This window comes from Piliocolobus tephrosceles, chromosome 5 (genome assembly GCF_002776525.5).
Source record: "Piliocolobus tephrosceles isolate RC106 chromosome 5, ASM277652v3, whole genome shotgun sequence".
Taxonomy (NCBI): domain Eukaryota; kingdom Metazoa; phylum Chordata; class Mammalia; order Primates; family Cercopithecidae; genus Piliocolobus; species Piliocolobus tephrosceles.
In genome coordinates, this window is record NC_045438.1 from 160,240,473 (window position 1) to 160,267,983 (window position 27,511).

At 39.3% G+C, this 27,511-nt stretch overlaps 1 protein-coding gene across 2 annotated transcripts; it reads left to right on the forward strand.

Annotated features, from left to right (window-relative positions):
- The first annotated feature begins 4,064 nt into the window (after nt 1–4,064).
- Nucleotides 4,065–27,511, forward strand: EEF1E1 (eukaryotic translation elongation factor 1 epsilon 1). Of its 2 annotated transcripts, none has more exons than XM_023221171.2 (4): nt 4,065–4,237; nt 9,173–9,373; nt 16,287–16,382; nt 26,863–26,907. In XM_023221171.2, exons 1-4 carry the CDS (start codon nt 4,151–4,153, stop codon nt 26,884–26,886), a joined length of 408 nt encoding a protein of 135 aa, XP_023076939.1. In that variant the 5' UTR covers nt 4,065–4,150; the 3' UTR covers nt 26,887–26,907. The 2 variants fall into 2 exon arrangements, with proteins under 2 accessions (XP_023076939.1, XP_023076938.1); XM_023221170.2 differs by having other exon boundaries at nt 4,067–4,237; nt 26,882–27,511.

Sequence of the window (27,511 nt, forward strand, 5' to 3'; positions counted from 1 at the left end):
TTTTTTTTTTTTTGGAGACAGAGTCTCACTCTGTCACTCGGGCTGGAGTACAGTGGCACCACCTTGGCTCACTGCAACTTCCCAGTGAGGTTGAACCACCTCCCAGGTTCAAGCAATTCTCTGCCTCAACCTCCCGAGAAGCTGGGATTACAGGTGCCCACCACCACACCTGGCTAATTTTTGTATTTTTAGTAGAGACGGGGTTTCGCCATCTTGGCCAGGCTGGTCTTGGACTCCTGACTTCATGATCCACCCACCTCAGCCTCCCAAAGTACTGGGATTACAGGCATGAGCCACCACACCTGGCCGGGTGCCTTCTCTGCATTCTTATCATGCCTTCCACTTCCTGATCGTTGCCTTATCACAAAATTTTTCTAGTGTCTTTCCTCTCAAGATACTCTAAGCTTGATGGGGGTTGTTCATCAATGGGTCCCCAGTGCATTGTACAGTGCCTGGTGCATAGTAATGGCTCAATAAACAAGTGTGATAAATGCAAGACATACATAGATATGAGAGGTATCTATAGAGAGAACAAAATGCATGTATGGCACCTGCATCACTTCACTTACCACATATTTAATATCATTCACACCTAAGTTTAAAACCCTACCATATTCTGAAACAGAAAGTTAAACTCTTCTAAAACTGAAAATTTGCAGATGATGGCATTGCTAAGAGCAATCTGATACAGTAACAGTTTCTGGCGTATGCAGCTCATTTTAACGGATGCCTGTATGACATACAGAAAGCTGTCAGGCATGCTCCAAAAAGAAAAGCCATCCAGTTCATGTTCCACTTGCCAAATTAATTTCATTTGACATTTAATTTATATCCTAAGGTACTGTGGATTTAAAACTTGACTATGATAATAGCAGATTAGAGAAGTGTTCTATTTGACAAAATCAATTCATCAAGTTACTTTTATTATGAGTAAGGCTGTCTTGATATAGATATCTCTGGATCAAATATGCAGATCATCTAAAAATACATTTATTGATTCTTTCTAATAAAATATAATCTTTCTCCTCTTTCTTATGTCTAATGTTATGTGAAGTAAAGCTTGTACCCGCTCACCATAACAACAGAGAAAGGAGACATTAGAAAGTCAGAATGGTGTGGGTTTAAAAGCCAGAAAGCAGAGTTGAAATTCTCCATCAGCCATAGGGGGTTTCAACCCCGGCCACATATTAGACTCAAGTGGGGATTAAAAAAATAATAATAATAGCGCTTGGTCCCACCCCAGATAAAGTGAGTCAGAATCTCCAGTATGACATGGATTATTTTTTTAAATCCCCAGATGATTCATGCACAGATCTATTAGTTATGTGAATTTGGGCATGTAATTCAATATCCATAGTATATAAAATGGAATGTAATAGACATCGGCCACAATCATGACGTGACAACCCACTTTAAAAAAAAAATTAACAGTTCATTAGTTGGAATCAGACTTGAAAAAAAAGATTTATACGTTGCAATTGGTTGACAGTTCCTTTATAACGCTTTCAACTTACAGGTTCACCTCTCTCTGCCTTTTCTTTTTGCTTTGCAATTTACTTGTTGAAACAACTGGATCATTTGTCCCATAGTTTTCATGAACTAGAATTTGCTCATTGCATGTCCATGACATCATTTAACATGATCCTTTTTCCCACTATTATTTCTTGTAAATTGACTGTTAGATCAAAAGGCTTGGTCAAATTCACATTCCATTGGCAAGACTGGGCAATGATCTACCCCTCTCTCAGAAGCACTTTATGTCTGCTTGTCTCTGTTTTTATGATGTGAATAGTTATTGATAATTGTTACCTAGATTCATTATTATATCAGTAGCTGCAAAACAATGATATTCTATTGTTCTGTTGTTATTAGTTAGAATTCTATAAAGACATTTTTCTCATCAGAGTTTAGTTTCCCTGAGAATAATCATGAAAAAAAAGTTGGTTTCTTTATGTGTTTTCTTTATAATTTTTCAAAATAATGAATTGGATCTCTAGTATCCTCCAAAGGTGACCAATGAGGGTTATTTTGATTTTGTTCTTGTTTTTCTTAGTATCATTATGAACTATAGATTTAAACATATTCAACATGTTTCAATTCATTGCAATTATTCTTATTGACCTTCAACTTGTAATGACTATTATTGACCCTCAAGTGATCTGATCCTACCCTTTGACTCCCCTCATTACTCTTAGATACTTTCTTTCCTTTCTACTACAACAAGGTGGTCCAGACTGATCTCCTGCCCAGGTATGGATTCAGCCAGTCTCCAAGGAGCCCTCATTTATTTTTGTGGGAAACAGTATTTGAAACCAGAATATCGGTGCTGGGGTGCTCATTGCTATTCAATGGTCCTTGTTTCTAGGCCTTTTAAGTAAACAAAACTAGGTAGGAAATACTTTTCATTTTCCTTAAGATAAAAGCGTCATAAGTTCATATTGATATTAGAATGCAAATTCAGGACCAGAAAGTTTTGATTTAATGTCGTCTACCTTACAACTGCTTCTGTTTTTGGCAACAACAAAAACCCTAATTCCCAGCAACACATGATTGCGTCTTTGCTTTATTCCACAGTACATATGTAGCACCATACCAACACTGACACTGCCAAGATGCCAACCAAACCAACAAACAAAACGAACCAAAAACAGTTTTTCATGAATTTTGTCCTTAAAGCATATCTTACTAAGAGCATACAATTAAATGACTGTGCTATAAAGTCACTTAAAAGAGGTCCACACTGGGTGATGATGTCATCAATTTGATGTACAATATGCTTTGTTCTGCTTTCAGTTTTTTACAGATTTCTTTTTTAATTTGATATTCTATAATTATGTAAAGGCCAAACCTTATTTTAATTATACCACCCGTTGGCATTGGATAAACGTTAAGTTTTTTAAAAAAAAATGTTTTATTACAAGCAAGAAGTGTACCTAGACACTGAAAATAGATACGTGAATTATCTTAGAGGGCTGGTCTTTTAAAAAGTAGTAGAATAGTTATTCAATTATCTGAATATGGAAAGTAATACAGATAATTAGTGCATTAACAATCCACTTATACTGAAATTTATTTTGTATTTTGTTATGTTGATTTGGCAGAAGTTTCTTTTCCTTATGTTTACTTCTGCTGCCAGAGTAAACTCATTAAGTATTCTGGGATAGGGAAGGTGTAACACAGTAACAACATTCCCCACTAAACTTTGATATTTCTGACTCAATGATGAATTACCTTGTAGGATTTTTCTATTTCTCTCAGACTAATACACACTTTGTTTATTCATTCTTCAATGTGGAAAATATTTAGTATTTTCACAAATCTTTTAGAAATATTCAATATATACTACTAATATACTACTAATTTTCTTTCTTTCTTTCTTTTTTCTTGAAGATACAAGAATGTAGCAAGTTAGTGGCACAAAGTTATGCACCTTGTTTATATACCAAAACTTCATAAATTATGTAACCAGCTTTCTGGTACTGCAAATAAAGATCATTAATTCCATTAATGGCTGATTTCCTTGAACTATAATTATTTGACCCCTATCTAACATACTCCGTGCTCTGTGAATAATCTTTAAATGTATAATTCTACTGCTAGTGTTGAGCTGTAGATTAACAGTAGAAAAACCAGTTTTTCGAATTCACCATTACAACACAATTAAAATCCTCATGAATTATGCTACACGTTAGAAACTCCTAATGGATTGTGAACTCTTTGCTATTCAATTTGATTGTTCAAATGTATAGATTTCTGAGCCAAACTAAGGTAAATTTCAGTTCCCATCATACATAAATTCTCTTAGACTAGCAAATGAGTTAACGAGTTACCGCTGGCAGCCATGTCAATAGATTGCTATTTAGAGATCCAGTCTACTGCAGCCACCGAAGCCCGGCCCTGGGTCCGCTCTACCAGTAGCTCCCCAACACTTCGAGTGGAAATTTGCCATCATATCTCCACCTGTCTCACACCCCGCCCTCAGCCCCGCCCCTTCCACTGGCCCCACCTTCTGCGCTTTGGCCAGCGCTCCCCACGCCCCTTCCGTTCAGCCAATCGCCGCTGAAGTTTGCAGCAGTGGGACTTCCGTTTCCACCAATGCGGGAGGTTCTTGTTCTGCAGGTCTCGCCTCTGCCAGGAGCTGCGGCCGAAGATGGCGGCGGCCGCAGAGTTGTCGCTGCTGGAGAAGTCCCTGGGACTGAGTAAGGGGAATAAATACAGTGCTCAGGGCGAGCGACAGGTGAGAAGGAGAGGCGGCGCAGAGGGGAAGAGGTGGACGGGAGCGGGGCCTGCCGAGCCCTGGCAGTACCCGGGCCGGCCACCCGATACCGGCGGAGTGAGGATGCTGCTACCCAGCTCCCCACGTGTCTGCGCCGCGAGCAGGCTGGCGCCTCTGGACCTCGGCCCCTGCCGCCCTACCTCTCGGAGGGAGGGGGTAACCAGCTCAGGTCGGGCTCGGCCTGAACTTCACCTCCTGAGAAATCATCCCATTATGAGGAAACGAAACCAGTTGCAGGAGGGTTCTCACAGGGCTCTTAGACCAATCTGGAAGCCCCGCGTTTGTATTCGGTATTAACTGGCTGTTTTTTTTTTTTTTCTTTTTTTTTAACCGTAATCGCACCTTTCATTCAGTTATTACGCAGCGATTCCGTGATAGCTAACAGGGTGCCAGGTAGCACTGTGCTGGGCCTGGGGAATACAGTGCTGATTTAGGGGAACAGGCTTCAACAGTCTTGGCCCAATCAAGGCGATGCGGGGAAGGCGTTTCTAAAGCCTTGGGGTATCAGTTTAAGTGTGCGACCCACAGAGAGTGAGGGAAACATAACAAGGTATGAGATTTCTGGTGAAGCACTGTTAGAACGTTTCTGTTTTACAGTTGTTTGTCGTAGAGGGAATGTATTGGAGGAGGAGATTACATCACAAGGTATGAGATTGCCTGGTGAGGCACTGTTAAAACGTTTGTGTTTTATAGTTGTTTGTCGTAGAGGGAATGTATTAGAGAAGGAAATTGGTTGTAGGAAGACTACTTTGGATATGTTTTTTTCGCTCCTTTGAGATCTTTTTCCAAATGATATTTGTTTTTTGTCTTTAATTTTTTCTCTTCTTCATTTGGTCCATGTGAAGGTCTTGTTTAGAAAGCAGTAGTATAGTTTTTATTTAAGTTAACCTGAAGCCTAGAGAGGTTAAGTGGTCAGCCCTGTGATTGGTGGCAGAGTAGGCATCGGAGCCAAAGTGACCTTCTTTTGGTGTTTCCTCTGCCCCAGTGATGATTCTGTCCCTTCAAGCCCCTACTTGCTAGTTTAGTGTATATGTTACATAATACATATATAATATAAATATAAGATATATAGCCGAGTGGACAAACATTGCAACCATTTAAATTGAAAGAGTGCCATATATATACATACATATATATATACACATATATACACACACACACACATATATATATATATTTGAGACGAAGTCTCGCCTGTTGCCCAGGCTGGAGTGCCGTGGCATGATCTCGGATCACTGCAACTTCTGCCTCCCGGGTTCAAGCGATTCTTCTGCTTCAGCTTCCCAAGTAGCTGGGATTACAGGTGTGTGCCACCATGCTTGGCTGATTTTTGTGTTTTTAGTAGAGATGGGGTTGCACCATGTTGTCCAGGCTGATCTTGAACTCCTGACCTCAGGTTATCCACCTGCCCTGGCCTCCTAAAGTGCTGGGATTACAGGCGTGAGCCACCGTGCCTGGTGTAGTTTATATTTTTTAGGGACCATTGCCAAGATATGAGTATTATCTAGTATGAGAAACAATCATCAGCAAATAATTTAAAGCACAACATAATAAGCACTTTATGGACTGTTGAGGGTGAGCAGCAACTCTCTGGGGCTGGTGGGACCAGGGTAAGAATTCACCAGGACAGCTGTAGGTAAAGAAAAACAGATTTATTAGAGAAATATGAAGATACGTTGCGAGAGTGCAACAGGCAAGTTAGTAAGAGAGGAGCTAACTGCAAGGAAACAAAGGCTGGCTGGGGATTTTATGGAATAGTACTTCTGCTGTGTGCTGAAGAGGGGTTTGTGCAGTACTGATAACACTAAGGTTGCAGTGAGCTAACTTGAGTTTTCTAGCAGCCAGAGGTCCAGTGATAGCTGGACACGAAAAGATTATTGGGTTATTTGTGCAGAAGGGCTGTGTCCTGGACCATGAAGAAAGGCAGACTTGTAGCTTATCGGCCTTCTCTTTTTGCTTTCCCTTGGTCCCCTCAACCTGACTTCTTTTCACTAATTAGGACTCCACATGGAGGAAAACACTGTTGAGGAGTGTGAAAAAGGAAGTTAATTCTGACTATAAAAATGGATTTATAAACTCACGGAAGAGCTGGCATTTAAGGGATTATGCTTTGAAAGATGTGTAAAACCAATAAATTATGAAGGATTGGGAAGTTTAGGGCAGTAAGTAAAACAGTATGAGGAATGATGCAATGCAGGGTAAACCCCAAACCACATATTGAGGCCCAACTGTGAAGACTTTGGAGTTCAGAGTGTGGTTTTTAATTTTATTTTAATTAAAGCATTTTAGCAGTGAGCAGCTAGTGAAAATTTCTGTTTGCTTGTATGGGGAAACGGCTGGCCATATGTGATAAGATTCAGCCATTTTTTGGGAAGACAGCTGACAGCAGTGAGCCAGCGATAAGGCATTCTCTGCAGCATTACCAATCATAGTTAAAAACTGAAAGCAGTTCAGAGATCCTTATCCAGGAGAATGATTCTGTAAATGATGGTACATCAGCATGTTGACATACAGTCACGTGTTATTTAAAGACAGGGATATGTTTCAAGAAATGCATTGTTAGGCAATTTCATCATTGTGTGAACATTATAGAGTGTTCTGGGGTTTTTTTTGTTGTTGTTTTGTTTTTTTGAGGCGGAAGTTTCACTCTTGTTGCCTGGGCTGGAGTGCAATGGCGCGATCTTGGCTCACTGCAACCTCCGCCTCCCGGGTTCAAGCGATTCTCCTGCCTCAGCCTCCCGAGTAGCTGGGATTACAGGCATGCGCCACCACGCCCGGCTAATTTTTGTATTTTTAGTAGAGATGGGGTTTCTCCGTGTTGGTCAGGCTGGTCTCGTACTCCTGACCTCAGGTGATCCACCCACCTCAGCCTCCCAAAGTGGTGGGATTATAGGTGTGAGCCACCGCGCCCAGTCTTAGAGTATTCTTAAACCTAGATAGTATATCCTACTTCACAAACAGTAGGTATATGATATAGCCTATAGCCTATTGCTCCTTCAGGCTACAAACCCGTACTGCATGTGTTACTGTGCTGAATAATGTAGGCAGTTGTAACACAATGGTAAGTATTTGTGCATCTCAATATATTGAAACATGGAAAAGGTACAGTAAAAATACTTGACTGTAATCTTAGGGGACTGCCATTGGATATGCCATGCAGAATATCGTTGACCAGAACATCATTATGCAGTACACGGCTATTGCATAATGCAGCCATTAAAAGTAATTACTTTGAGGACTATGGAACCTTAAAATGAATGTGAAAATAGTATATGTCTCATAATTGCAACTGCATAAGAATTGTGTACTTTAGGCTATGTAAAGGAAAGAAAATGGACGTTTAAGCCAATAGGACTTTATTCAAACACTGGCTCTGCCATTGCAAACCTAGCGACCTTGATTTTTATTATCTGTAAAATGAGGATGAGATTACTTACCTTATCTTACAAGATGTAATGACTAGATGAGAAGGTAACTGGGAATTTTTTTAGAGCATGGTTGGGTTGTGGATAATTTATTTTTACAAATAATTGTCTTTAGAGTTAGTTCTGTCCCCTCCCGCCCAGCAATTGTGAGTCATTTGATTTCTCTTTTTTCCCCCAAATATACCATACATTCAGGACACACATCTTGATGTTACCACAAAGTTAACACACTCAGGTGACCACCCAGTCAAGGAATAGGACATTACTGGCACCCCTCAGAGGGTTCCATATTGTTTTCTTTCACTACGTTTAATTTATCGGTGATCTTAGAGATTGTGGTTTCATTTGAGTTGAAGGCAGAAGTGAGAAGTCAAGGAGCTAGGAATAGTGAATGGAAAGTGGAAAGAACTTTTACCATCTTTACTTTGAAGATACCTCCTGACTTTGAATCTGTATCCTATAGAGTATTAATCTCCTTGTAGACTTCACCAAGTCCTGTTGATGTAGGTGTATAAAAATGCCTTGCAAAGTGTGAGTCATTACAGAGAACAAGATATAATTCGGCTGGATGCGGTGGCCCACGCCTGTAATCCCAGCACTTTGGGAGGCCAAGGTGGGTGGATCACGAGGTCGGGAGTTCGAGACCAGCCTGGCCAACATAGTGAAACCCCGTCTCTACTAAAATTACAAAAAATTGCTGAGTGTGTTGGCACGTGCCTGTAGTCCCAGCTACTGGGGAGGCTGAGGTGGGAGAATCGCTTGAACCCAGGAGGCAGAGGTTGCAGTGAGCTGAGACCGTGCCACTGCACTCCAGCCTGGGTGACAGAGTGAGACTCCTTCTCAAAAAAAAAAAAAGATACTATTTCATTGCAGAAAAGAGCAGCAGTCTTACCAAAAAGCAGTTATTTTTTCATTTGCTTAAGTCATTGAGATTGTATACTTATTATTTGTGTTTGGTCAGTCTTCCCATCAGGTAATACTTTCCATTTTCTTTTGCATTTCTCATAATGCATTATGCTTATTTGTGTATCAAGAAAATTTAAATTAACTGTCAATGTCTTATACACAAGCAAACTTGTGTTGCTGTTGTAATAGGGGAAACATGAAGTCAGGTTTATTTAAATATAATCACTTTGCTATATAATAGGGTGCAGGTAAACTTGATTGAAATTAATACTGTTTAATTAGAGTTTCCATTTTCTCTCATTGTACATAGCTTACAATTATTGTAGTAATATTATACTGATTTTTGCAATGTTAATAGCAGTTTCATCATCAAGCATCTGTTACCACATTGTAAATTATTTAACTGCTATTTTCCAGACTTTCATTTGTATGTAATTTAGTATCTTAGAGTAAAATCCGGGATTATTTCAAGAAACAGTTGAGGGATTTTGTGGTTACTTAGAAGTTGTAATCATGATGTGGTCTTTGTTTTTTAAATTCTGTGAACTTTTTTTTTCTTTTTAAGATTCCAGTTCTTCAGACAAACAATGGTCCAAGTCTAACAGGATTGACTACTATAGCAGCTCATCTAGTCAAGCAAGCCAACAAAGAATATTTGCTGGGGAGTACTGCAGAAGAAAAAGCAATCGTTCAGCAATGGTTAGAGTACAGGGTCACTCAGATAGATGGACACGCCAGTAAAAATGATATCCACACACTGTTGAAGGTATCGTGACTTCTCTTATAGGCTGAAATGCGTGAACTGTTAATCAGAAATCTCTTTCCCCTCAGTTTAAAAAGCTGCAGCTGTTAGCTTTCTTCACCTCTTTCCTTCTGCCTCAGTAGTTTGCATCTGCTATTCCCTCTGCCTGGAACAGACTCTGTCCTCCCCAAGCACCTCCCTCCCCCTCAGATCTCAGCTGAGGTACGCTGCCTTGGAAACTTTCTTGACGACTTCTCTCTCAGCTGGATGAGGTTCTTTGTTCTATATGCAGTCACAGCACCCTGTGCTTTTCCTTCAGAACCCTTGTCATAGTAATTACAGTATTATAATAGGACTTTTCTGGTTTTTTTAATGTGATGCCCCACTCGACAATCCTGATTCTCTAAGAGGTAAAGTACTTTCTCAGAGGCAAGAGAGAATCAGAATCTTTTAGGGTTGTAGTTTGAAAAAACTCTCATCTGAGAAAGCTCACCTTTCCCTGTTTTGAGAATCATTGCTTTAAATTTTTATTTTCAAAGGCATCAAATAATAAAATAATCTACTGGATATAGCTTCAGAGTTACCAAGAATAAAAAAAATTCCAAGCAAAGTTATTTTTGTTAATTTATTTATATAAAAAGAAAGCAGATTTTAAAAGATTTTGTTGAAGCTTTAAATTTGAGAGAAACTTGAGAGATTATCCAGACAACAGCATATCGCTGTAGAAATTCCTTCTGTTTCTTAATTTTATTGTGATTGTTTTATCATGGCAATAAAAGTTGCGCAAGAAAGGTCTTCCTTTATCACGTTGGGCAAAATGGCTCAAACTGTATTCTTGATAGATGCCATCAAGAGAACTGGTAGAAAGTCAGTTTCAGAACTTGGCCCTCTGTATGTCTGTCATGATCAACCATTTATTCTTAATACCATATTGGTCATTCACAGGGACCCTTCTCTTGTGCCCTACTATTGACAGTATTTCCAGGAGGAAGCGGTCATATCCTCCCTCCAAGTGAATTTGAGATTTCAGGCAAATAAAAAGTGAACACAACCTTCTTTTATAGTTTTCCAAAGGAAAGGATAGTAATGAACTTGATTCTGAAAGGTAGGAACAGAATTTCAATGAATTGGGTTTATAGGGTTCAAAAGTTACATTGATAGATGTGGTATTAGAAGCATAGAAGTAACTTCCGAAGTGTTATCTCTGAGACATGTAAATATTTAATTGGGAGCCTCTATTTAATGTATGTGGAGCTAGGCAATTTGCATTGTTTTTGAATGTATGTGAAGCTGGGCAATTTGCATTGTCTTCCTTGTTTGACCGCAGTCTGCTCATCTGCACCTACAACATCAGCACTTGCAATGCACCAGGATGCAGTTCTAAGGGCTGGTGGTGCATTAGACACAGTTTCTGCCCTTACAGAACTCAGACTGACAGGAGAGACTGAGTATGTATAGCGTGGATTGCAATGTGATTTTGGCCACATGCACAGATGAGAAAAGGGTTGTTTTGTTTTGTTTTGCTATTTTAAAACAGTGTTGTTTTTATTTTAAAAGCAGTAAATATTACAGAATTTAGGAAGTAAAAATAAGCAAATGGAAGACATTTGAAACATCCATAGTCCCACCAGCAAGAGAGAACTATTTATAATGCTTATGTTCGGCCATCAGATATTTATTAAACCCCTTTTGTGTTTTTTCTATGTTTTTTTTCCTTTTGTATGTACGTGTGTATGTATTTAAAAAAAAAAAAAAAACGGCCACCTACTGGGCGTGGTAACCTGTTGAGTTTTCTTTTTTTTTTTTTTTTTTTTTTTTTGAGATGGGGTCTCACTCTGTCACCCAGGCTGGAGTGCAGTGGTACAATCTTGGCCCACTGCAGCCTCCGCCTCCTGGGTTCAAGCGATTCTTGTGCCTCAGCCTCCCAAGTAAATGGGATTACAGGCACGCTGGGATTACAGGCGCGCACCACCGTGCATGGCTTATTTTTGTGTGTGTTTAGTAGAGATAGGGTTTCTCTGTGTTGGCCAGGCTGGTCTTAACTCCTGAACTCAAATGATCCGCCCACCTCAGCCTCCCAAAGTGCTGGAATTACTGGTGTGAGCCACCTCACCTGGCCAGTAAACTGTTTTTTTTGTTCACTGACAATGTGTTGTCAACGCCTTTTTACGTCAACAAGTATTCACTTACACTCTCCTTTTAATAACATGTTAGTGTTGCATCATATACAATGCAGGGCACTGACTCCCTGAGCAGTTGAAAATCCATGTATAATTTTGATTCCCCAAAAAACTCAATTGCTAATATCCTGCCATTAACTGCAAGCCTTACCTGTAACATAAAGCAAATTAATACATAGTTTGTATTTTATGTGTGTTATATACTGTATTCTTAAAACAAAGTAAGCTAGAGAAAAGAATATTATTAAGAAAATCATAAGGAGGAGAGAATACGTTTACTATTCATTAAGTAGAAGTGGATTGTCATAGAGGTCTTCATCCTCATAGTCTTCACTTCACACGGAGTAGGCTGAGGAGGAGGAAGAGCAAGGGTTTGTCTTGTTCTCTTGGGTGGCAGAGGCAGAAGAAAATTTGTGTTTAAGTGGACCTGTGCATTTCCAACCTGCGTTGTTCAAGGGTTAACTGTAATTGTACCACAATTTAAATTATGTATCCCTGGGTAGTTACTAGATTGTAGCTAAATATTTGAGCACATTCCCATTTGTTTCCTTAGCCTTTTTGTTTTTTGTTTTTTTTTTGAAACAGAGCCTTGCTCTGTCACACAGGCTGCAACCTCTGCCTTCCAGGTTCAAGCGATTCTTCTGCCTCAGCCTCCCGAGTAGCTGGGATTACAGGTGTATGCCACCACACCCAGCTAATTTTTTTTGGATTTTTAGTAGAGGCGGGGTTTTACCATGTTGGCCAGGCTGGTCTTGAATTCCTAACCTCAAGTGGTTTGACCGCCTTGGCCTCCCGAAGTGTTGGGATTACAGGAGTGAGCCACCACGGCCGGCCTCCTTAGGCTAAATTCCTACCAGATAAACTGCTAGGCTACAAGCTGTATATTTTTAAGCTATGTTGTGCATTTGTCCTCTAGAAAAGTACATCATTATAGTATCGCAGCATATGAGAGTGGCCTCTTCCCCAAAACTAACATGGTATTACCTCTTTCTCCTTCACTTCCCCAATTTAATTACCAAAACAAGAAAATTTAAAAATTATTGTTTGAGGCCGTGCAGGGTGGCTCACGTCTGAAATCCCAGCACTTTGAGAGGCCGAGGCAGGCAGATCACTTGAGGTTAGGAGTTCGAGACCAGCCTGGCCGACATGGTGGAACCCTGTCTCTACTAAAAACAGAAAAATTAGCTAGGCGTGATGGTGCACACCTGTAGTCCCAGCTACTCAGGGGGCTGAGGCAGGAGAATCACTTGAACCTGGGAAGTGGAGGTTGCAGTGAGCCAAGGTCACCCCACTGTACTCCAGCCTGGGCAGCAGAGCAAGGCTCTGTCTCAAAAAAAAAAAAAAAATTATTTGCATATGTTTTTTTGAATACAATTATTAATGTGTCATTTTCATACTGCTTATTAGCTATTTTATTATTTTTAAAGATTTACTTACATGTATTCTTTGCCTGTGTTTATACTGGGCTGTATAGGTTTTTATTATTTATTTTTAAAACTCTTGCTTTTAGGATATTATGAAAGGGTTTAATTGTTATTTGTCAAAGTTCCATTTCAGTGTTAAAACCACAATGCTAAGTTTAAATGCCTCATAAATAAGGTAATATATAATTTCAAAAAGCAGGCAGTGCAAAACACTTAACATGTGTTGAGTCTAGATGGAGGGTATGTAGTTGTTTATTTTACTGCTTTTTCAACTTTTTTGTATTATTAGAAAGTTTAATAGATGGAAGGAAAAATAAAAATCAGGTGGAATTGTGGGGGAAGTATTTAAAAAGTTTGACAATAGCATCAGAAAGAATTGTAAAAAAAAAAAAAAAGGAAACAAACATCAGACATAATTAGTTCTCACCTGTGAATATTTTGAATGTGTGAAACTGTCTTTTGGTAGGAAAAATTTTAGTTATATCATGAACCCAGAAAATATTACCTAATCATCGTTTATAAAAACTACATTTTTAAGAGTCTTGGCCGGGTGTGGTGGCTCACGCCTGTAATCCCAGCACTTTGGGAGGCTGACGTGTGCTGATCACGAGGTCAGTTCCAGACCAGCCTGGCCAACATAGTGAAACCCCCATCTCTACTAAAAATACAAAAAATTAGCCGGGCATGTTGTGTGCCTGTGGTCCCAGCTACTTAGGAGGCTGAGGCAGGAGAATTGCTTGAACTCTGGAGGCGGAGGTTGTGGTGAGCCAAGATCGTGCCACTGCACTCTAGTCTGGGCAACAGAGCGAGACTCCGTCTCAAAAAAAAAAAAGGGGGTCTTTATCTCTAAAACATGGATATAGATTCTGTTTTTGGAAAAAATAAACAAAACTGTTATTGTTTCAGGTCTTCTTGAAATTAAATGAAGATGTATTTATTTTATTTGAAGTTTAATTAAGATATTTAATTTCTTATACTTTCTCAAAGTTGATTTCTCTGAAGATATTTGGAGAGAAATCATATTCATTCAACAGATTACCATAAAATTTAAGTGGTAGTCCCTAATAGACCCATACATTCTACCCTTTCCACTGAAATTTTATTTTGATTCTTCCATGCCTTCCATTTGTGTCTGTATTCCTTTATGTTCTCATCTGTACCACTTTTAGGGTCCATATTCATATACTGTTTTGAAAATGACTGTCTTTAAATGAAAATTGTAAGAGAAAATGTGTTTACTCTTTATTAAGTGGAAGTAGATTATCATAAAGGTCTTCATCCGCATTATCTTCATGTTGAGCATGTATCATGTTCACTTTGCAAATTCAAACAGATTAAATTAAATTCTGCAAACATTTTTTATTGATTGCTGAACCACTATATTCCAGACACTTTGGGATATTGCTATGGTCTGAATGTTTGACTCCCCCTCCCCAAACTTACTAACCCCCAAAGTGGTGGAGTTAGGAGGTGGGGTCTTTGGGGGTGATTAGGTCCTGGAGGCAGAGCGTTCATGAACGGAATTATTGCCCTAAAAAAAGGCCTGGGAGAGACCTCACCCCTTCCACCAAGTGAAAAGACAGCTGCCTGTGAACCAGGAAACAAGCCCTAAAACACTGCATCTGCCATCACCTTCATCTTAGACTTCCAGCCCTCAGAACTGTGAGGAATCAATCTCTCTTGTTTACAAGCCACCCAGTCTATGTATTCTATTACAGTTGCCCAAGTGGACTAAGACAGATGTGATTTGAGAATCGGAACAAAATGCCCTCTCTATAGTTTAAGGAATTCTTCTGGAATAAATGCTGTTGATCACTGGACAGTGTTTTATATCTAGTCTTTAGAGGAGCCTCAAAGAATATCTAATAATGGTTCATATAACTTATTTACAAAATCTTCCTCTGAAGGCTTTATGAATCTGTTGTTTCACTTAATTGACTGTAATTCGATGTAAATTCCTGTTCTGCTAAATTTAAGTGTTAATTTTAAGAGAAGCCAACATTTTCCATCTCAGGAAATTGATGTATTCATGCTGCTCTGCCAGACAATACTAACCTCTAACAAAAGTAAAACTAGATAAATTGGACTATGGCAAAATTAAACATTTCTGGACATAATCAAAGGAGACAACAGAGTGAAAAGGCAACCCACAGAGTAGGAGAAAATATTTGTAAATCATATGTGTGATAAGGGGTTAATACTCAGAGTATGTAAAGAACTCCTACAGCTCAGCAACAAAAAACCCAATATCCTAATTTCAAAAGTGGCAAAGGACTTTAGTATACATTTAGCCAAAGAAGACATATCAGTGGCCAGCAAGCATATGAAAAGATGCTGGAATCACTAATCATTAGGGAAATGTAGATCACGTTTACAATGGGATATCATCTCACACCCATTAGGATGGCTATTACCAAAACAAATCCCGCAGAGTAACGTGTTGGTGCGGATATGAAGAAATGGTAACCCTTGTGCATTGTTGGTGGGAATGTAAAATGTACAACTGCTATGAAAAGCAGAATAGCACTTCCTCAAGACATTAATAGAATTACCATATGGTCCAGCAATTGTGCTTGTAGGTATATACCCAAAAGAATTAAAAACATGGTTTTGAAGAGATGTTTGTACGCTCCTGTTCACAGCAGCATTACAATAGCCAACGCGGAAATAACCATGTCTGTTGGCACAGGAATCGATAAAATGTGGTCTATACATACAGTGGAATATTATGCAGCCCTAAAAAGGAAGGAAATTCTGACATGTGCTGCATGCTACATGGAGGAACTTTATATTCAGTGAAACAAGCCAGTCACAAAAGTACATATATTTTGTGATTGCTGTTATATGAGGTATCTAAAGTAGTCACATTCATAGAAACAAGGTAGAATGGTGGTTGCCAGGACCTAGAGGCAAGGGGAAATGGGTGAATTATTGTTTCATAGATACAGAGTTTCTTAGAATTCTCTAAAGAGATTGAAATTGTTGGGGAATTTTTTATATTTTAATGGAAAAAATAAGTGTAACTAATGAGCATGAGTAACAAAATGTTTCTAAAAACAAAAAGCTAAACTTTAAAATGATCATAGATGGCACTTTGAATATCATTTTCTAATGTTTTCTTGTTTCTCTAAGACTAGTAATGTTTAGCCTATTTTTTTAAAATAAGGTGACTGGCGTATGATTTGTGATTTTGAATGAATATTAATGTCAAAGAGTAAATTTATTAAATGGTGATATTTTGTTCTCTAGTAGCCTAAATCTTTTAAGTTGTTTAATTAACTTTATTATTACTGTTTTTTACATTAATATTTATTTGTTTTTTCTTTTTTCTAGGATCTTAATTCATATCTTGAAGATAAAGTCTACCTTACAGGGTATAACTTTACCTTAGCAGATATCCTATTGTACTATGGACTTCATCGCTTTATAGTGAGTATTTGAATAGTTACTGGCTTTTTTTCTGTAGTGTTCAGAATGATTTTTAAAACTTTGTCTTGAATTTAAATCAGATTTGCATTTTCAGCTTATCAAATAAAAATGAAAGGAATTACTGTATACAAGGTGCCTATGTAAAAACTCCTTTCACATATCCAGTTAACACAATTGCTTCCTTTTCTTTGACCTTGATTTTCTTCCTATGCTTCTGCTCTTCTTCAACAGTGACTCCTCTAGCCATACTTTAGGTTTTGTCGTCATCCCCTGGGCCCCATATTCCTACCATTCCACTCTAGATCTTAACTTCAGTACCCGTATCTTCTGTGTAACCACTTGTGATGGTTAATACTGAGTGTCAACTTGATTGTATTGAAGGATGCAAAGTATTAATCCTGGGTATGTCTGTGAGGGTGTTGCCAAAGGAGATTAACACTTGAGTCAGTGGGCTGGAGAAGGGAGACCCAACCTTAATCTGGATGGGCACCATCTAATCAGCTGCCAGCGGACATAAAGCAGGCAGAAACACATGAAAAGGTTAGACTGCCTTAGCCTTCCAGCCTACACCTTTCTCCCATGCTGGATGCTTTCTGCTCTCAAACATCAGACTCCCAAGTTCTTCAGTTTTGGAACTCAGGCTGGGTCTCCTTGCTCCTCAGCCTGAAGATGGTCTATTGTGGGACCTTGTGATTGTGTGAGTTAATACTTACTAAACTCCTTTATTTATGTATTTATATATTCCATTAATTCTGTCCCTGTAAATAACCCTGACTAATACATGGCTTATCTTAGCTCTTTTAATCTCCTAGTGTCTAATTTCTATCAGATGTAATTTGACTCCTCTTTTCCAAATCCGTATACTTTCTTCCCCACCCAACCTAGACCCCCTTTTGTGTAACTTCAGCTATATCCTCTTAGTATCTTCAGCTCCTTTGCTTTACCGTACAGTTACCACCTTTTCCCTGTAAGTTCCCAGCTCTTGGCCAGTCCAAATAAATGTCTTCATTCTTACATCCAAGATCCAAGCTGAGTTCTACTGGAGAAATTACAACACTGCAGATTACTGCCACTAAAAATATTTACTATCCAGTTGCAGGTGGGCTCTCATACTGGATCATCTCCTTTTTTTTTTTTTTTCTCCCAGGGATACTTCCAAACCTTTACTTCTTTCCTTAAGCTCCTTCCTTCTCCCTCCTCCTTTATCTTTAGTCCTTATCACCAAGCTTTCCTCCATTATTAGACTAGAAAAATGGAGGCTATTCATCTGAATCCCTTCATTTTGCAGCCTGCCTGATTGTGCATCCTTGTCTATCTTGTCTCCTTTTCCTGGTCTCAGCCTTGCCTTTTTCCTAGGCCAATCCATTTGTATTAGTCCATTTTCATGCTGCTGATAAAGACATACCTGAGACTGGGTAATATATACAGAAAAAAGAGTTTAATGGACTTACATTTCCACATGGCTGGGGAAGCCTCACAATCATGACGGAAGGCAAGGAAGAGCAAGTCATGTCTTAAATGGATGGCAGCAGGCAGAGGGGGCTGGTGCAGGGGAACTCCCACTTATAAAACCATCAGATCTCCTGAGACTTACTGTCACAAGAACAACACAGGGAAGACCTGCCCCATGACACAGTTACCTCCCACCAGGTTCCTCCCGTGACATGTGGGAACTGTGGAAGTTACATTTCAAAATGAGATTTGGGTGGGTACACAGCCAAACCATATCACCATTCATCTGACCTCTTACCTCAGTCTCCTCTCCACCTCCTGCCTGCTTTCTGGATCTTTGCTCCAGATTGTATTTCCTTTCTTTTTATTTCAGTCTTGCCTACTACCTACATGGTCAGTCTCTTTATTTTAAATTTGTTCATGAACAATGACATAATATTCAGTATGTTCTTGGCACTGTTCTTTATGCTGTATAAATGTTGACTCATTTAGTCCTAATAACAGCCATATAGGGTAGGCACTAATATTATCAGCCCCATTTTACAGATGAGATAACTGAGGCATAGAGAGGTCAAATGTTTTGAGATTGCCTAAGTAAGTGGTGGAACAAGGTCCAGAAACCAGACACTTTGGCCCCAGAGTGTGTGCTTTCTCACACCCATCTCTGCCTAAAAGCTTGGCTCAACTCCCCATCACCCCAACACCCATCTTCCCCCTGTGGAAAAAAACAAACTCATGCATTTTTGTGCATTGTGCACCTCAGGCATCCAGTCAGTCAGATCCTGATTTCCAGCTCCTGAATGCCTCTCACATCTGTCTTTTCCTCCGATCCCGATGACATTGCCCAAGTTCCAGTATTTAGAATCTTGTTCATCTAAAGAGGATGGACTGTAAGACATGAGTTTGGTGACCCCTGAAGCAGTCTTTCTCATGACCATGTCTTTTTCTTTCTCAAAATAATTAACTCGGCTGGGCGCAGTAGCTCACCCTAGCTACTTTGGGAGGCCAAGGCGGGTGGATCACCTGAGGTCAGGAGTTTGAAACCAGCCTGGCCAGCATGGCGAAACCCCATCTCTACTGAAAATACAAAAATTAGCCGGGTGTGGTGGCTCACGTCTGTCATCCCAGCACTTTGGGAGGCCAAGGCAAGTGGATCACCTGAGGTCAGGAGTTCGAGACCAGCGTGGTCAACATGGTGAAACCCCGTCTCTACTAAAACTACAAAAATCAGCCAGGCATGGTGGCATGTGCCTGAAATCCCAGCTACTCCAGAGGCTGAGGCAGGACAATTGCTTGAACCCAGGAGGCAGAGGTTGCAGTGAGCCCAGATCGCGCCATTGCACTCCAGCCTGGGCAACAGAGTGAAACTCTGTCTCAAAAAAAAAAAAAAAAAAAAAAAAGCCAGGCATAGGGGCAGGGCAGGCACCTATAATCCCAGCTACTCGGGAGGCTGAGGCAGGAGAATCACTTGAATCCAGGAGGCAGACATTGCAGTGAGCAGAGATCGCACCACTGCACTCCAGCTTGGGTGACAAGAGTGAAGTTCTGCCTCAATTCGTCTGACTCTTACCTCCCTTGCTATCCTCCTCCTGTCATTCTCTCAGCCACAACATGTGCCCCAGAGCCTGCTGGATGCTGGGCTCTTTCTACCCAGCGTCCTTGCATTGCTCTTCTCTTTTGCTCCCTGGTCCCAGCCCTTCCTTTCCTCCCTACTTCATTTGCATTTTCCAGGTATCTCTCTGTTCCCACTCATTCCTCTACTGAATCCCTCTCAGGCCCCTAAACCATATTGAGGTGCTCCTTCCTGTGTGTGTGTTTGTACCTCATATACACCTTAGGTCTAGCTTGTTTCACTCTTACTGTAATTCTTTGAAAATCTCTCTCTCTAAATTATAAGCTGCTTGACTCAATGATTGTAGCGACACATATTTGTAACACCATTGTCTGAGGTAATTCCTGGCACGTGTATGTAGTCGCCCCTCCATAAACACTGAATAAAATTTTAAATGTATTTCTCTATGCTTTTCAAGGAGTTTCCTATATACTTTCTCATTGTGCCTCATCACTAAGAAGGAAATAGGACCAGTGTTATTAGCCTCCTTTTACAGAGAAGGAAACTGATGCTTAGGAAACTTGAGGTTTAAAGGCACAGCGCTCAGTTTTTGGAAGGGCCAAACTAGATCTTTTGACTGAAGTGTCTTAATGTGTGGGGAAGCTCTTTGTGTTATAAACTATAAAATACCGTAATAATTGAGGCCTGCGCAGGCCCCAACCTGTCCATGGTTTGGGGCTGCTATCTGCCTCATAAAGCAAAGTGGAGGGTTTGTCTTTTGGAAAAACAAAGTCGTTTTCTCCTCTGAAAAAGCCTCCTACATAGTTGGCTTTGCCATTTGCCAAGAATAAGAGGGCACAGATTGAGGCCTCATGAGTCTGGGGTTTCAGTTGAGGTTGAAGAGAGAAGACAGGGATTGTAACCAGAAAATTCAGAATGGAATGCAGTTTCCTCCAGAACTCCTGGACTTCATGACAGTCGTAGAAGTGGATTCCTTTTAGTTTCCCCTCACCCCACAAACAGATCGTAATAATGCATAATACAGTTATTAGTCCCCTACTCGAGCTATAATCCCTCGGTTTGAATGTACTTGACTTTATTGTGAATTGTTCCTCCAAGATCCCTCAGTGATTATGTTAAATTCTACAACATTATTGTAATGACTTAGAATGATCCTTCATTTAGTGTAAGACTATTAAGAGTTTTAAATGCTTTATTGAGAGCCCACTGTGTATGCCCACTATTTTATACTTGGGAGGGAGACAGCAGAAGTGTAAAACTATTTTCAGGGGCATATTAATCTTATTGAAGAAATTAGACTGTTTAACATGAAAGCAATTAATGAAGTAAAGAAAATGGAATCCAGTGCTAATCTCTGGTCAGAATATTATGTTATTAATGAACGAGGCAGATGAGTAGAATATAGAATCATAAACTTGTCAGAAAAATATCTGAAGGTTTGGATGGCCTTGGCTATCTAAGGGAATTTTCATTGTTTTGGAAAGCTTATGATAAGTTTGATTACACATATTCTTTGTAAATAGAGTGACCACATGATTTCTCATCCCAAACACTTGACTGTGAAAGAAGGCCTATTAATAATTACATTGGGACAACAGGAGTGAAGTAGAATGAATGTTCCCCATACTTACAAAGAATATGATTCAATTTGCACAAAATAAGGGACCGGAGAGGACGTGTCTGATTTCTGTTCATCCCCTCTTGACTTTTAGCACAGTGCCTTGCACAGCTAAATACTTATTGAGATTAGCAATATTAAGTCTGGGCATGATGGCTCATGCCTGTAATCCCAGTACTTTGGGAGGCTGAGGCAGGTAGATTGCTTGAGCCCAGGAGTTCATGACCAGCCTGGGCAACAGGGCAAAACCCGTCTCTATTCAAAAAAAAAGAAAAAAATTAACCAGGCATGGTAGCTCTGCGCCTGTAGCCCCAACTACTTGGGGGAACGAGGTAGGAGGATCATCTGAGCCCAGGGAGGTCAAGGCCACAGTGAATCATGATGGCACCACTGCATTCCAGCCTGGGCAACAGAGAGACCCTGTCTTAAAAAAATAAATAAAATAATATTTAACAACTGGTACCCATTTATAGTTCCTATTTCAGGTATTTTATCTTTGTAGTGAAAGTGTAGTATAATTTAAGTAATGTTGGTTAAATGTGGAGAAAGTTTATTGGAGTTGAAATACATTGATTACTAGCTTCTTTTTATTCCATTCTAGGTTCAATGTATTTTAGTAGCTTTTGGAATTTAAAATGATGATGAGGAACAACTTACCTCATTTCAAAACGAAAAAGCCTCCAAGGTAAAGAGGATTTGCTGCTAAGGTATCTAAGCATCTCACTCCTTGGGGCAGCCTACACACAGTCTTTGAACTTGGGAGAGTCTATACTGGATTTTAGTAAGACTGTGCTGCTGTGAGCATGGCTACCCAACAGGGCTCCAAGAACAATTTCTATCTGAAAACCACAATAACAAACTTGTTGGCTTTTTAAAAAATACATATTTAAATGTGACATATGTTTTGACATTTAACTTTTTAAGCTTTATATTAGGAAAAATGTCATCAGTCATCCTGTGTGATGACAGCCAGCAGGCTAGTGAATGTCTCTTCAGACCCACAAGATCTGGCTTGCTGTGGCATCGGGCTGTCATTAAGAAGGAGAGTATTTTTGTAACCTCAGCAGTTTGGGAGACCGAGGCTGGCAGATCATGAGGTCAGGAGATCGAGACCATCCTGGCTAACATGGTGAAACCCCGTGTCTACTAAAAAATACAAAAAATTAGCTGGGCGCAGTGGCGGGCGCCTGTAGTCCCAGCTACTCAGGAGGCTGAGGCAGGAGAATGGCGTGAACCCGGGAGTCAGAGCTTGCAGTGAACCGAGAATGCGCCACTGCTCCAGCCTGGGCGACAGAGCGAGACTCCTTCTCAAAAAAAAAAACAAGAAGGAGAGTATTTCTCCATCTAATTAAAAAAAAAAAAAAAAAAAAGATGATACTGAAGTGCAACTCATAATCCAAGTGTGTAATTAAATTTTCCTTTCCTCTAGTTTATGCAGGTTTTGCAGTAGGGAAAGGAAATACTCTGAAAAGGAGGGAACTTCTGTGGAACTCCTTTGCCAGCAGAATGAACAAGGTCATAATCCTATAGTGCAAAATATTCATAGCACTATCTGCAAAGTTATTTAGTTACGAGTCTAAGTGCACTGGAGGGCACTTGGTTTTTAGGCAGGTTAGAAGTGTTTCATTCAGTACTGCATGTTAAAGTTAGGGTTACTTTAACAATATTTAGCACTCTATGTGTTAACGTTTTCTATTTTGGAATGTATGTCCTCTTCATATATACTGACTAGGATGTGATGATGAAAGATATCCTTATCTTTTTCAAAGTGAAATTGAATAGATTAATATGTAAATCACTGTTGACCATCCTTTTGGGTTCCTGTCGTGAGTCAAAGTATCTCTCCCACTCTAGTCCAAGTGCAGGCAAAGGAATCAGAGAAATAAACACCTTCTCAAGGAACAGGCCTCACAGACTAAAACCTACACAACGGCAGAATTGCACTGTGGTGGTAAATGGCATTCTTGTTCAGTTGGGTACAGATCCATGCAGATGTGGAATAAATGATTTCTAGGTGTTAAATTAAGGTAGGGTAGGTGTGAGGTGCAGATTGACCACCTGCTGATATTTACCAGGTCTTTGTGCTTTGTTTGCTTTGGCAGTATTACTTATTTTGGCCTCATGCATTCCTTCATGTGTTTGTTCACGTTATTCAGTACGGAATATGTGATCAGCACAGTGTACAAAACAGCAGTCAAGCAACCTTCGAGTCATCAGATAATCCCACTGTATTTTGTTTCATTGTGAGCCCAATTTTAGTCATGGCTGAGTTATTCTGAGATTTGGTCTATCTGAACTCCATTTGAGGAATATTATGTTGCCTTTCCTTTGTTCTACTGCCTGTTAGTGCGGCTGTTTATTATAACACCAGTGACTCACTGCTTTCTTAAAGTGATTTCACTAGTAGATAGTCATCCCTGTGAACAGACTGTTACTCAAGATTATTAAAATCCTTTGTAATATTATGTGCTTCTTGACTGTAAGATTGTTATCAACTGAAATACTTTTGTTCTGAAGTTTGGAGCACCATTGGAGGCATGTGGTTCTTTTATAAGGAAAGGAAAAATAAAAGAAATAACTGCAAAATAGTCCAGGAGCCCTGGCCCTAAAGAATGTCCCAAAGGCGGCAGCGTGGTGCCAGTTGGAAAGGTAACAAAGCAGCGTGTCACCCTGATCTGGAACGGGTCACTTAAAGTGTTTCTCACATGACTTCATGGAAAATTAGTGATTCAGAATATTATCTGCTTGGCTTTAAAGTTCAAAGTCATGATAGAGTGCCAATATAAATTAAAAGGAATTATTAGGCAGAAAGAGCCAAGCACCACTATAGACACACTGGCATGCAGACCGACATGAAGCAGGAAATGGTAACTAGAACAATTGCATTATTTCCTGTTGTAAGAAAGGAGAAAGAACTTTAGCTAGAAAGGGATGGTGGAAAACCAGTGTTGTAAGTGAAGTAGTCCAGGGGATCCCATCAGAAATGTTTTTAAAATCTGTAAATTTGGTGAGGGGAGAAATCTGTTCATTTCTTTGTTTACAGGAAGTTTATTTAGGGAATGTCTTCCAAAAAAGTAGCAGAGTTAAGAAGTCAAGGTCATTCATAATTATCTCAGACTCGAAGGGACAAGTTCCAAAGTTTAAACTGTAAAAAGAGGTGAAAGTGGTAACTGTAACCTCATCCTTTTTGAAAAACTCTGTGAGTTTCTGGCAAAAGTTTCCTGAGGGAAAATGAATAAATGTGCAGTCTCTAAAATAGATCATCTAAAAATATTGTAAAATGGATCATCTAGCTAAAAATTATTGGAGTAGGGGACTGGGTACAATGGCTCACGCCTGTAACCCAGGCACTTTGGGAGACCGAGGCTGGTGGATCACTTGAGGCCAGGAGTTCAAGACCAGCCTGGCCAACATGGCGAAACCACGTCTCTACTAAAAGTACAAAAAATTAGCCGGGTGTGGTGGTATGTGCCTGTAGTCCCAGCTACCGGGGAGGCTGAGGCAGGAGAATCACTTGAACCCAGGAAGTAGAGGTTGCAGTGAGCCCAGATCACGCCATTGCACTCCAGCCTGGGCAACAGAGTAAGACTCCGTCTCAAAAAAAAAAAAAAAAAAAAATCATTGGAATAAATTAGGAATTGTTAGAAGCTTTAGGAGCTCTTGGAATTTGTACTGTGGGTCTGTTGATAATCCTGACACTAGAGACTCCAAATGTAAAATGTTTAAGTTGGAGAGTATTTTGCTGTGTTCTGTATGTTATTATTGTTTTAAATAATAGACCTGTGAGCAACATATACTAGTCCTCTGTGACAGCAAATGCTGTTCTGAAATACAAATATCACAGATAACATTGCCCTTTTTACCTAGTTTAAAATCTGTGTGAACAACTTGAACATAAACAAGCATTAGTACTCTGTTGTTTGGAAGTGCTTTACCAAATAGCTGAGTGGAGAATTACCTGAAATGAAAGAGCTATGAAAGGACTAAAATGATAAGAAAGTGGTCAGATTTGAATCATCGTGTATTTCAGCAGCTAACATGAAATCAAGTTGGAGTAAAACTTATTATTACATCTGTTTGCTCTAACTATCAGCAAAGAGATTTGTCGAAGTTGATTTTGAATTTTATTCATTCATTCATTCATTTTTGGTAAGAAAGCTCCCATTTGTTGTTAGATTTGCAGCTGTGTTTATTACTGGTTGAGCTTTTAATAAATCGTACATTTTCTTTTGAAGTCCTTGGTGAAGTTTACATATGGTAAAGATTTAGAAAGAGAACAAAATGCTCTTTTACAAAATATTTTTCAAAATATTTTCAAAATATAGACTGATGCTCAGTTTAGTCCACACATGATTAAGTGCTACCTATGAACACACACCTGACAGGGAGATGCTCCTTTGCGTTTGAATCTACCAGTTAGCCTAATGTAATTCTTTACATGTGAAACCATGAATTTTCTTAATAAACATTTAACTTTTACGTTAAAAAAGACATTCTTGGCCAGTTTTCTTGACTGATGTGTTCTTTATCTTTGTGCCATGGACTGACTGTGTTATAGATGAGACAGTTATAGTAACATCTTTCTAAGTAGACACAACCTACACACCTTAAACAGATGAATATGTTTTTATGACGTGCTAGAGCAGCTTGTGTGTGGGACTTCAGTATATATCACTAAAACCTGGAACTCACATTTTTATGAAACAGAAGCAGTGAAGATTCTCCCTGCTAACAACTTAAGTAAACTGAGCCAACAAATATGAGTCCAAATGAACATTTAATGAGAAAATACTGCCTACTTTTTAATTGTATTGTTAATCTCCTTTTGTATTCTGTAATAATGATTGCATGTAGAGTGAGTTGTCTTTCACCTTTGGGGATCTGGTAACTTAGCAGAATGTTTGCCTGTAGAACAAGTCTGTGCTACATTCTGAAAAGCAAAAGGACATCCATCTCACTAAAAATGTCTCCCAACAAGCAGGCAGCTGGTGGGTTTGTACCGCTTGCGGGATGACTGAGTTATTTCTTTCTGCAAACACTCCTGTCAGTGTTATAGCAACTTGCACTATCTGTTTAGTAAATGTGACTTAGGAGAAGGAACTACACTACCCATTCATGGGTCGTGGCTGCAAGTTACTGCCCTACTGGTTTTCTCTTTACCTGATAACTCTCAGTAATTCCAAAATTTATCTTAGAGAAAAGTCTTTGAGTCACCTACTTCGGAATTTGAGCCCAGTGAAATGATAAGCACCTGCAGTTTGTATCACATCTCTCTCTGACCAAATCTCTGAGCATTCTTGTAGCTTGATAGCAAATTGGGTGAACTGCTACATTCACTAAAAGATTGAGTTCAGCTTTATTGCAAACAGAATTATGAAGATCTGTTCTCATGCATTTACTCAGCCTCCTTCATCTGAGTCACACGCTACTAGCAATAGCCCCCCCTTATATTAAGCAATATTCACTTGAAATGGATCATTTCCTTTTTTTAGGTTTACTAAAAAATACTAGAGAAAGAACTGTATCTTAATCTATCTTCCTTTCCAATGAAGTAAAAAATTCTTTGACCTCCAAATCCTCAGTTAATGTAAATTTTGCGTTTGTTGAAAACTTGATATTTCCCAGGAAGCACATCTGGTTTTGAACTGAACATAGCATTGAACATGAAGAACTTTTACAAGTCAGTGTTCACTGGGCTGAAACTTTTACTCCTATCTGAAGATGTTGGCTTTTGAGAACTCTTGGGGGATTGATGTTGTTGTTGTTTTTCAACTTCTATCTCCTACTTAGGTGATATGAATAGTTGTGCTTATGTAACATCTGTGTTGTGTGTATATGTTTTTAATCTCTATTTAGGTTGACCTGACAGTTCAAGAAAAGGAGAAATACCTTAATGTGTCTCGCTGGTTTTGTCACATTCAGCATTATCCAGGCATCAGGCAACATCTGTCTAATGTTGTCTTCATCAAGAACAGACTATATACTAATTCCCACTAGAAGCTGTCCACGCCATACAGAAGATCTATTAAAAATGTTTTCAATGGAAAATGTACTCTGGGCCACAGGACTAATGTAAATTAATATGCAGTCATTCATTATTTGTTGAAGTTGATAGAATTTTTGAAGTGTAAATTTGTGTCTGAATGTTTTATTTGTTCTTTAGTTGAAGTTTTGCAATTTTTATGTCAAAATTCAATTGCTCTTAAGTTGAGATCAAGTTATAAATTAACCTTGTTTTTAATAGATGACATTTACTTCAATAAAAGTTGCAAATCAGGGGCTTAATCTTAAAAATTGGTGGTCCTTTCAATGTTTGACATATTTGGCTATTTATTAATCTCTCTTTCATATTCTAAAATTCATTTTCCCCTTACGGATATTTATGGTAGTTTGTTAAGAACTGTGATAAATTGTGCCAAGGAAACAGGGAAGACAGATGGATTTGTTCTAAATATTTATGTGAGCTAGTAAATGTGGTTGAAAAAA